This window comes from Chiroxiphia lanceolata, chromosome 2 (assembly GCF_009829145.1).
Source record: "Chiroxiphia lanceolata isolate bChiLan1 chromosome 2, bChiLan1.pri, whole genome shotgun sequence".
In the NCBI taxonomy this organism is placed as follows: Eukaryota; Metazoa; Chordata; class Aves; order Passeriformes; family Pipridae; genus Chiroxiphia; species Chiroxiphia lanceolata.
This window is the reverse complement of record NC_045638.1, coordinates 32,133,553-32,145,831: the sequence shown is the minus strand read 5'-3', so window position 1 is coordinate 32,145,831 and position 12,279 is coordinate 32,133,553. Positions and strand designations below refer to the sequence as shown.

The 12,279-nt window shown below is 38.6% G+C and overlaps 1 protein-coding gene across 13 annotated transcripts in view; it reads right to left on the bottom strand.

Moving 5' to 3' along the window:
• The window catches only part of INPP4A (inositol polyphosphate-4-phosphatase type I A), a 124,222-nt gene that overhangs the window by 10,473 nt on the left and 101,470 nt on the right, over positions 1-12,279 (bottom strand). For 11 of the 13 annotated variants that reach the window (XM_032679583.1, XM_032679577.1, XM_032679578.1 and 8 more), the window contains 7 exons: positions 10,136-10,308; positions 8,678-8,801; positions 7,718-7,844; positions 7,162-7,302; positions 5,980-6,077; positions 2,293-2,405; positions 1,788-1,942 (listed from right to left, as the gene is read on the bottom strand). In XM_032679583.1, the coding sequence (XP_032535474.1) occupies positions 1,788-1,942; positions 2,293-2,405; positions 5,980-6,077; positions 7,162-7,302; positions 7,718-7,844; positions 8,678-8,801; positions 10,136-10,308 (931 nt within the window). Of the gene's footprint in view, positions 1-1,787; positions 1,943-2,292; positions 2,406-5,979; positions 6,078-7,161; positions 7,303-7,717; positions 7,845-8,677; positions 8,802-10,135; positions 10,312-12,279 lie in introns of all 13 variants that reach the window. The other 2 variants (XM_032679582.1, XM_032679579.1) reach the window with 1 other exon arrangement.

The following is a 12,279-nucleotide window of genomic DNA, read 5'->3' as shown; positions in this document are numbered from 1 at the left end:
TGGGATTCGGTGGAGTTGGACTCCTCCATATTTATTCCATAATACAATCTGTCTCATTAAACTTTGTTAATTCTGTGCCATTGTTCCTGAGTAAAATCAACAAGTAATTTTAAAAACACAGTTATGTATCCCAAAGAGCAATGAGATGTGAGGAAGAAAGAGCGATGAGCTTGAAGAATGGTCTAATCTTGGTTTTCCCTCAGGACTAGTCAGTATTTGTTCTGCACAATCTCTCTTAGTCAAAGATGTAACAGAAGAGAAAGTCACGTCTTTCACCTGCCAGAACAAGTCCCTGATGTTGATAGAACACTCAATCCAAAGGTTTTGATTAAATTGGCCCTCTTTCAATATCCCTGTGTAGGTCAACATAAAGCAATATTTTTCTTGGGTCAATACTGTATCTGATCCTATGTTATATTAAATGGGTAGGACCAAAACAATGTTATTATTAACCTCTCTCTCTACTGTGCCCACAACTGCATTAAAAGAACTTCATGGACCCAGTAATGAATTTGAAGAAAGTAACAAGATTCCCAGTATTTCTCCTAGTTGTTTTTATTCTTATTAAATACAAAACTGTGAAACAAAACTATTTTTGCTTCAGATGTCTAAGTCAGCAAGTTGCATAATTTAAAGATGTTTGACAGCTACTTAGTTCCTTTTTAAGTTAATAATTTCTCCCTCATGAAATTGTTTCAAATTTTGTTTCTAGCATCAAGGTTTAATTAGTCTCTGAGTGCAGTTTTCATGTACTTTAATAACTCTGTAACAATGTGGCAAAAAGTGCAGCAAAAAAAGTGAAAATAAAGAAGTCCAGTGACATCCAATTAGATGTAGATATAACCCCTCAAATTATTATTGTAAGAGGCTGGAAGTGTTATATTGTATGAGACATTTTTCTTCTAGGCAACTGAAGAGTAGGAAAGGGTCAAACAGCAAAAACATACAGAAAGGATAAGAGAATTGAACACTCTAGAGAATTTGGTGAAAAGACACACAGTACAGTACATTTGGTAAGAGTGAATGTTGAAAAACAGGACTGAACAGCATTGTTGAACTACATTGATAAAGACTAAAGCTAGATTTCTTATCCTTTCTTTGGGTATGTGACTTACGGAGTTTTCCAGCAGTGCTTGAAACAAGGCATTGAACAACAGTAAACAGATTTTATTTTTTTCTTTAAGTACAGTATTTAATTCTGCAAACATCTCTGCTGCTTCAGAATACAGAACATCATTATATTGATACGACAACAGCACACTGACACATTGTGATGAAATTTGGTTGTTGTAGTGTGAAACACTCATACATTTCACCCAGTGAGCAGTGTTTCACTGCTAAAGAATACACGTGGCAAACCAGTGCAAACTGCAGGTGTCTGTGTTTCAAAGAACAAAAGACAGGCCATCCCTGAGTAATCTGCCTGATCTAGAACTAAGAAACCCAGTGCTGTGACAGTTCAGGTAACCTTATCATTAAACAACTTCCAAAGAAGCACCAGTGTCCTGTTCTATAAGCTCAGCATTAACTGAAAACACGTTTTTACATGCTTCTCTGAAAACTTGTTTACTACTGAAAAGTCAAGCCCATCTGATACAAAACTGGTAAGAACCAGCTTTAGCATATGCAACTCATATGCAAGGGAGGGATGAATTTTAGCAGCCAGTTCTGCAGTTTTCTGACTTTAGTTTACTTTGTTTTTTCTTTTGACAGAAACAGAGACCACCACTCCTCTGCAGTTTGCATGGTTCCTCACTCAGGAATAAGTGATGCAGTCAAAGTCTTACCTCCTCATACACTCCAGAGCCTGGGTGAAAACCTGTGGAGCCATTCCATGTTCATGCTGTAGGATCAAACACTGCTCCAGGGTGACAGACATGGCAGTCCTATCCTTGGCACTTTTACAGCTTGTAAATCGAACACCATTTAGTCTGCGGCATATCTAGAAACATGATATACAATCCATCATTTTGTCTGTATACATAACTTTCTGTCAGAGAACATATCTGTACTTCTCCTTAGAGACACAAATGCTGTGTAGGACTTTGATGTTAAAATTTGTCATCTTTGAGAGAGCAGAACTTCATTGTGTGAGTTGTAGGGAAAATTCTGATGTGGAAAATACATTTTATCTCCCCATGTTTCATTCTAGAGGAAGTTTAACCTGGCAGCTTTCCAAGCTACACACAAGCAAATGAAGAAATACAAACATACCAATAATAAAAAAGAGAAAACATGTATGCATACAGAAAATCAGCTGAACTATACAGAGATGCTTAGATGAATAAATACCTCAGCAGCTTGCCAAAGGATATCAACATTCTTGTTTTTCCTTGCATGTACATTTTGTCCCAGAAATCTTAACAGTTCAGGCAGGCACGTCTGACTACGAGATCGAGGTAGACCTATAAAACAAATAAAACCAATTCCACTTATTTATCTGTATTCAACAGATCATTTGCAAAGATAAGTGTTCCTATTTGCCTTTTGCAAACATAATTGTGTTTTCTTGAAACTTACAGAGCTTACAACAATTAATTGAGTTCTTAATTACTTAGTAGCATCAAAAAAACACATTCAAGTTTAATTAAACTCAATTGGAAATATAAATTCAGGTTATTTAAAACTTCAGGAACTTAGAATCTAATAGCAATATAATAACAGAATGAACAAAGGGAACAAGATTGGTATAGTATAGATTGGTTTGTGTGTCACAGAGGTGACAGGAGTCATGTGTGTCTCGACAGAAACTCTGAAGCTATTTTCTATTCTGCTCACATTTTCAATTTTAAATTTGCAAGCTGGTCAGCTGTCAGTTACAAGAAACACTCTGACAGGACACTGCATTGTCATATCTGTTTATTAATATTTCACTAAGCAGAAATAAAGCAGTTGAAATTTTTCAGAGTACCTCGTCTTCTATGTTCAAGTGTTACACATGATCTCTTACAAATGTAGCAAGACTCTCAAGAAAATCAACTACAAGTATTAAACAGATTGTTATTTTGTTGTTTGTTTTTTATTTTTTTGAAGGGGTAACCACAGAGAACACCAAGAAAAGCTGTGGCTGAACAAATAAGAGGTATTCACTGTTAGAAATGATTATGTGAGAAAAAGAACCCTACATGGGTAACACACGAAGTTTTATTTTTGGACTACTTGTCTTCTCACAACAAACAATATGTTAGACTAACCTGATCTTCTACTGACAAGGTGACCTGGTGAGTGGATGGGGGAAGGCTGTGGATGTCGTTTGCCTGGACTTTAGTAAAGCCTCTGACACCGTTTTCCACAGCATTCTCCTGGACTAACTGGCTGCTCATGGCTTGGTGGGGCACACTGTTCACTGGGTAAAAAAACAGCTGGATGGCCAGGCCCAGAAAGTGTTGGTGAATGAAGTTACATCCAGCTGGTGGCCGGTCACTCATGGGGTTCCCCAGGGCTCAGTATTGGAGACAGTCCTGTTTAATACCATTTTCAATGATCTGGGCAAGGGGATAAAGTGCACCCTCAGTCGCAGATGACTGACAAGTTGGGAGGCATATTTATCTGCTGGAGGGTAGGAAGGCTCTGCAGAGGGATCTGGATATACTGGATCAACAGGCTGAGGCCAACTGTATGGGGTTCAAAAAGACCAAGTGCTGCATCCTGCACTTGGGTCACAACAACCCCAATGGAGCGCTACAGACCTGAGGAAGAGTGCCTGGAAAGCAACCTGTTGGAAAAGAACCTAGGTTGACAGCAGTTGAACATGAGCCAGCAGTACCCAGGTGGCCAAGAAGGCCAATGGCATCATGGTTTGGATCAGCAATAGTGTGGTCAGCAGGATGATGACAGTGATTGTCCCTCTGTACTTGGCACTTGTGAGGCTGCACCTCAAATCCTGTGCCCATTTCTGGCCTCCTCACTACAAGAAAGATGTTGAGGTGCTGGAACATGTCTAGAGAAGAGCAATGGAGCTGGTGAAGGGTCTGGAACACAAGACTTATGAGGACTGGCTGAGGGAGCTGGGGTTGTTTAGCCTGGAGAAAAGGAGGCTTAGGGATGACCTTACCACTCTGTACAACCATGTGAAATGAGGTTGTAGTGAGGTGGGGGTTGGCCTCTTCTCCCAGGTAACTAGCGACAGGACAGAAGGGAACAGCCTCAGGTTGTGCAAGGGGAGGTTTAGATTGGATGTTAGTAAAAATTTCTTAACTGTAAGAGTTGTCAATCACTGGAACAGGCAGCCCAGGGAAGTGGCTGGTTCAGCATCCCTGGAGGTATTTAAAAGACAGATGTGGCCGTTGGGGATATGGTTTAGTGGTGGACTTGGCAGTGCTGGGTTAACTGTTGGACTTGACAATCTTAAAGATCTTCTCCAACCTAAACAATTCTACATTTCTATTCTATGATTAGCAATATTGTGCCTATCCTGCTTGGCTCTGCTTGAACTCTACAGCTACCAAGAAAGTAATATCTGTAAACAAAAAGAGTGCACAGACCATCTCCCCAGGTCTTTAAAGACAAGGAGAACAAATGGAACAAGGACAAGGAGTTAAGGAAGCTAAGACAGTAATGCACTTACTAATTCTGCAGAGCTTTGAATTAAGAGTACAGAGACAAACGCAGTGGATCAGGAATCAACTTTTCCTGTGTACTGTTCTTGAAGGGAACACTTCCTACAATCTGGCAGCAGACACTTCACTGAGCCTTTTGTTCCCTAGAATGATCTTTGTGGTTTTTCTTTTGTCTCTACTTACCATAGACTACATCACTGGTCATAATCACCTGGTTTACAGTTAAATGTAAAATGTTATTCTCCCTTGACAAGGGTTCATGGAAAAGTATGTTTCGCTTTGCACATTGTAAATATCACCTCAAGTTTCAGGGAAAAAAAAAAGGCAAAAGCAAAAAGATGACTGGATCAAACATAAGAGGTTTGGGGATGAGGGAAGAGACAGAAGTCAAAAAAAAAAAAAGGCAAGCAAAATTCAGGAGGAAAGGAACAAAATGGGGAATATTGTTATGGAAAACTAGACAGAGCTATGTACAAAAACCACTTTAAATTGAATAATTTTTGAACCTTACAAGAAAATCTGATGCTAGACTACTATATAATAATAAAAAAATAAATTTTGCAGCTAAAATTTCCAAGAATTAATTATGCAGGATTATGAATGCCTGAAAGGAGTGAAAAAGCTTCTGCCCTCAGCTGTATAAAAAAAATCCAGGGTAACCGAAAGTACAATAATGTACTTAACAGACAGATTTCTTACTATCCTGTTGCATGATATTGCATTTTTATTCCTGCAATAAAACAGCAGTTGAAGAACTCATGAAATTAGCTTAGAAGAGGTTTGATAGTAATAATAACGAATTGATTAATTTTCACAATTTTTGTGGTCACATTTAAGTAGCATTTATGCCACCGCCTTCCCCTCCGAAAACCCCAAACAGTAACAAGCAAGACATTTTCCTACATAATCAGTAAAATGCAAGCTTGTAGCAATTGCTTCTCTTCCAGGTTCTCTGTTGTTGGCTGCAGATGCAGCAATTATAGAAAAGCGCTAAAGGATAAGGAGAGGGCAAGCGGACTGAGTTCCTCGAAACTGGCAATTGCTCCCTGTGCAGGTTATGATAAGTGCAGAGAACATCACCAAAAATTGCACATAAGAGTGCTGCTGCTATAACCTCTCACTTTTATGCCTTTCCCTCACAGCAATTCAACTGCCTGGCTGCACGATTATACAGTACATAATGCCACTTAGAAAGAGATGTAAAAGTAAATTTAAAAAGGGAAGTTAATCAGTCTGACCTTTGAATCTCTTGAATCTGCTCTACCCAGTACTAAAGTATTGAAATAGAGTCGCATCATTTCTTGGAGGTTACTAATGCTGCTGTATGATCAACATTTAAACAACTAACATAAAGCAAATGAAAAAATCAGCCTGAATTGTGCTGTTCAACCAAATTTGTCATTAATTACCAAATACTTACAATCATCAGGCAAAACTTCCTTGAACTGCTCAAAGTATGAATTCAAACGCACTAAGCTTTCCATGTTAATTATTTCTTGCAGTGAGGTGTCTCCAAATCTTAAAAAGGTGAAGAAAGGAACAATTAAGCCCGAAGTAAAAGGTTTCTCCTCTTCTTCAAAACAACTGCACTTGACAATGTGACTCCCAGAAAAAGTTTAAAGATTCATCCCATGAATTCCTAACCATTCAAGGGCAGAGTTGAGTGTAACAGAGAAGTATTGCAATAATGTATTACAGAAGAAGAAAAGACATGGGTGTGAGTGAAAAAAAGGAAAGGATGGTGAAAGAAAAATGTAATAAATATTGTCAACAATGCCCTGATTCATCTCATTTAACTATATATATATATACATACACAGATATGCACACAGACTGCTGACATCTGTGCTAGTCACCTTTATAGGCAATATAGGACAACAGTAATTGCTGGAATGCTTTTGTTAGACTTCTTCTAGTTGCCCACCATCACAGTGCATATTCCACCCCAGTACCAAGGCTGCTGTCACAATATGCACGTGCCTGACTTCACTGGAGTTCTCCATTAGAGCAGTGCTCTGTCAACGTACTCTTTAAAGGATATGGCCACAACAGCAGGAAGCTCTGGTGGCTCTTCCAAAACTGAGCAGTTTCCAGAGCAAATATAATTACATATTTTTCAGCTTTACAAAAGCAATTTTGCATTATATAAACACTACAAGGATATGCTAAAATCAAGGTCCATCTTGACCATTATCCAGGTTTTTGACAGTGACCAGAAGAGGGAGTCTAGAGGACAGTGAAAAACCAAGAGAGCAAATACACAGCAATACTCAGAATGATCTCTCACAGATGTATAAAGTCACAAGCAGCACCCCTGTGTTAAATAGCCCATGACAGATTTCCTCATCTGTAAATTCACTTCTGAACCACATAAACCTGTACTAGTCTCAAACCCATGAGGTAAGAAGCTTCACAGCTACGTGGCACATAAAGAAGGACCTCCTTTCATTTTTTCGGCATCTGACAGCTTCATTTGTTATTCCCTTTTTTGTGTGTTGGAGAAACTGACTCACTGTTAGTACTGCAACAGTGCAATTACAGAGCGACACAGTTCCACTGCCAAACTGCCATTAAGGTTGAGCTTGCATGACTAAATACATACTTCTCTGCTAAGGTTTGCTGCTCATTGATTCCCACATTGAAAAGAACAGGCTGAACCCTCAGTAACATGCCACTTTGAATCTCTCGCGGCAACAAATCGAACAAGGCGCTTGGCAGAGGGATCCTCACATTAAATCCATCACTGAAAAGAAGTAAACAGCTATTAGTCACAAAGATCAAAAAGCTACATTCCAAGAACATGTTATTTACATAAAGAGTGATAACATCTAGAACATAATAAAACTATTATGTTCTTATATAAATAAATAACAAGTGTATAACACAATAAAAACCAAGTATCAATCAATACTGATTTTAAGGAACTGTTACAGCTTGCTCCCAATCAGAAGATCTATTCTAGTTTAAAAATAAACCTGCAGCAACCTGTAATGTTGATACTACATCCTCATGGACATTTAGTTTTGCTAACTTCATAACAAAAGCTGCTTTTGCTTTGCTCATTAATATAGCAGCTGTCCTACAACTTGGGTAGAAAAAGCTAAATTTTGGCATATCCCCATCTCATCCAGAGTAAAGTATATTTGATTTTTTTTTACCGATTCCCAGTGATGACTGGCAGCATGTCAGTAGATGTATTTGATGTAGCCTGAGTTACTTTAAAGGTTACATTCCTCAAGTCCATGATTCCCAAACTCATGTCCTCCAGCATTGCCAGCTCCTCACCTAAATCAAAGAGTAAAAAGCGAATCATAATCATTATTTGTTATGTACAACTTGCCTTTATCAATCTGATGATGACAGTAGGTCATCACTCCATTAAGAAGTTCCACAGATGAAGAGGTCATGCAGCCCAGGCCTCCCCCTTGACCTACAGACGTCGTGACTGACTTTGTGGGCTCAGCAGGTTTAGAAAACACCAATTATCTACAACAGTCCAGATGACTGTTTTTCAAGTAGCTTACACGCTGATTTTCCAATTTAGATGATATTAGTAAGTACTTCTCAGCATTGTCAGAGCCATGATACCCTTCGTGTCAGAAAGGCTACAAGGTATTCTGGATTTGACAGGTAAAGCATTCCCTAAGTGGCATCCAGATGGCTGTTCAAACACAGGAGTGAAATGTTTTGAAGTGAAGTACTTTTCCTTTTTATATTCTCTCTTCAACCTCATTTTGTACTGTAAGACTACAGAAGGTCAAGAAAATTCAAAAAGCATATTTTGGGCACAGTTTCTCCCACTTCGCCAGAACTTTAATCCATTTATTTTCTGAAAAAAAAAATACCACCGTGACATGTTTTAGTCTTTCTTAAACCTTTGACATTATAAGACAGGTACACTTTATCTTTTAGAAGTAATTCAACTAAGTGCAAAGAAATTTAGAGTTGTTAGCTAATTAATTACTCCCAGATATAATCTAGCTTTGCATTTCAGTTTTCAAAATCATTTTGTAGCTGAGCTGCGGATTGTTCCAAACACTCCTATTTTGCTATAGCCAATTCAATGCAGAATTTGCTGACTCGACAGATAATCACACCCACTGGCCCCGTGCCTTTACCGTAAGTGCTCAGCAGGCTCTCAAACTGTGCCAGCAAGCCAATGGTGTAGAGTTGTCTTAGAAATCCATCGTCATGCAGGCAGTTCCTCAGCTTGATAATGAAACCGCAAATGAGAGCTGTCAGCTGTGAGAGAGAAAACGGACAAGAATGAAGTGATTCTAGATAAAAAAAGCACTTCAGCCCCATACAAAAACAGTATCACTTATAAGAGGTGCCATAAAATCTGTTTGACAGATGCTCTTTTCCCTTAATCATCACTCTTCTTTTCCTTGCTGAAGAGAGACAACCAACAAACAAACCCCCAAAAATTCATAAAATCAGATTCAGGGCACTCTGTTTTCATCTCACAAGCTTTCTCAAAATGGCACTGCTGTATGTCTTGCATCTATTTGTTTTCAGGACATGATCACTTGTGGTAGGGCCTACAACTTATGAATTACAAAAGAGTGAATTGTTTTAGTCTCAGATGGAAAATCAACACAGCTGGTTCCAGGCCACAAATTTTGATAGTATAAATAAATTATTGGTTTTTTAAGAATGGCATTTGAGAAAGCTTAAAATTGCAGTATCTGTTTGCATTATGCAGATTTAAACTCTAGTGTTGCAAGATATTCACCAGGGATGGTGATTCCACCGCTTTCCTGGGCAGACTGTTCCAGTGCTTGACAACCCTTTCCACAAAGAAATTTTTCCTAGCATCTAATCTAAACCACTCCTGATACAACTTGAGGCCATTTCTTCTTGTCCTGTCACTTGTTTTACATTTTTGATATTTCATTTTGGGACAAAAGCCCTGCCAAATGACGTCCAAGAGATAAACTGCTTGAAATGAATGAATGAGATACTGATTTCACAGGGAAGTAGATGCACTACAGAAGCAAAGGAAGAAAGTGGGTAAAAGGAATGCGGAAGTTTTTTTAGTGCAGACACCTGCCAGTCAGTGCCTGCCTGACATAAGAGATGCCAGTAGTTCCAAAAACAGAATTTCTAGGAAAAAAAATCAGAACTCATTTCTCTCCCTGTAGCTGGACTTCTCTCCTTAGGTGCAATATGTCCTATTGGCTTTCTCAATGCAGAAAACAACAAAAGGTAGCTGAGGGACTACACTTGCTGCTCATGAGCTTTTTTGCCCCCTTCTTTCACATCTTACTTCTGCTTTTAGTTTGGTGACATTGAAAGGCAAAGGTTATTTCTGTATACAGCACTATATTTCACTAGTTCTGGAATAAGTTTTTAAAAAATGATGAATGCACATCCAAGGGGACATGTAAGTTATTATATTGTCAAACGAATATAAGTGACCAGTAAAGACAGGACAGCACGACTTGTGAGGGGAGGTCACACTGTAAAACCCAGGAAGAGATCCGAAAAGTTCTAAAAACATTAATCTTTCAAATTTCATATAAATCCCACTGCATGTGGAAGTGCAATCAAATCATGCATATTTGCTTGCTTACAGTTTGACAGAAGACAACATCCCTGCGATACTGAAGGCTCAGGCAGAGCCCTATTGTCGGGGCACTGTCCTGCATTAATAAAAAGACCATGGCTTTCTTTGCCTTGTCACTCATCATGGCTACACAATCGGTGAGTGTGGTCAGCAAAGGATAAAGAGCTTCACTCCATTCACCTGCTTAAAAGAAAAAAAAATTAGCAGCACTGGAAGTACTTTTATTTGAAACAAACACACACATTGAAAAGAAACTTCCTGTTGCAAGTCAAAGCTGTTGATAATTCATATTTAGAGCTCATTTTATTTTGGCTGGATGGTTATTCCATGCTTGGTAATAATTCGGTGATCTTACAGAGTAGTTATTGCATGAGGAAAATATGGAGAATTTTACTCTGTAAGGCTGTTATGACTTTCCAGACCATGTAAAAGTTCCCAGATCTGTGCCCACAGAACAGGCTGATTTGATCAATGGCTGATTTGGAAATCATAACAGAAACATGAATAACTGAATACAGAAGTGTATATAACTGCATGTTCATGTTCAAACACACCCTTTCACAGTGCATACACAGACAGCATAGAGTCCACTGGATTACAGAAATAGTGAACATCTGCTTAGCCATTTCTGTCAATGAGATTTTTCCCAAATATCTCGCCTTTGAATCTTTTGTGGACTCATAGGAATATCATTCAACTGCCTCACCACCTTACTGATCCTTACTGCACCTCAGTGAGGCAAGACTGCTTATCTCCCATTTGTAGCATAAGAATAATAAGACAGAGAGGTGAGAAATTCATGTAGGTACTCTTTTAAGTGTTTTCTGTCTCCTGAGTAGTTTTAAAGGTTTAGAGGGAGCTAACAAGAAATACTAAATACAGTGATTTAGACGGGAGTCATCCAGATCCTTGGAAGTATTTTGGAGCTCTTCTTCCACTGAAATACATGATATGACCCAGAGGGATTCTGTTCAAGGTCCTACACAGAAAGCACAGAAATGAAACTGGGTTGCCCAACTCCTATTTTAGTACCCCAAATATTGTGCCATTCCTTCTCTCTAAGAGATTGCTCTGCCTTAAAATATCCCACATGCTCATTTCTTTTCTATCCTTCTATCATCTTTTGTCTTACCACCAATTTAAAAAAATTTCCATGAGTTTACAAAAAATTATTCAGATGCCATACCAAAATCCATTCTCTCTGCAATATAAAAAGAAAATAGAACAGTGCTTTGGTTTTGCCCTCCTTAATGTAAGGTTGAAACAGAACACTTCCCTTTTTAAGGGGAAGAACAATGTGTTTTAGTTTTAAAAAGCACTGGAGCTCACAAACAGAGCACACACAACTCCCAGCCCAGCTGGCTGTAGGAAGAGGGCAAAGTACAGATCAAAACCTGCATGAATGAGACACTTCAAGCCCCTGAAAGGAAGTTGTTTGACACGTTGACTCAAAGGCAGGACTAAGAGTTAGTAACATGTTTCTTTGATAACCAGCCAAAGAGGGGAACCCTGGAAGTCTGCTAACAGAAACATAACTGACAAGATTAACAAAACTATCCTTTTGGCTTTTGTTCTATGTGGTAGATAGATAACCTCATAAACTACACATAGGGGAATTTGTTTGGCTCTGTTCCATTGCCATAAAAAAAGCAGGAAACATCAAAAGAACAGGCAAGGAATTACAGCTTGTGTTTTATAAAGTATTTTCTCTCAAAATTAGTCAGATGTCACAACATGGCCCTGTGATCACTTAGAAAGCAAAACAGAGATGACAATAACAGTGTTTCTCTTACTGCATTTAAGAGCTTTTCTATAAGCAAATGAGAATGACAAAAAGAACTGAAAATATCTCTCAGCGTATCATCATCATCTCATTGCCTGGATGTACATATATGTTTGTAGTTACTAACTCAGAGCAGATTTAAAACTGTAGTGCGTCTGGCAGCACTTCATTTGAAAGATATGTTTACCTGTGGTAATCACAAAGTGCACTGGTGAAGACAAAGCAATTGTTAAGATGGTTTTTTGTCCCAATAGTCACATTCTATGCAGGGGCTCATCCAGGGTAGTGAGCAAAAATCCTCTGTGCTGTGTATTCTCTTGGTTTAAAATTTTAGCCATGAAAAAACTAAACCCTTGTCAGTCTGCAAA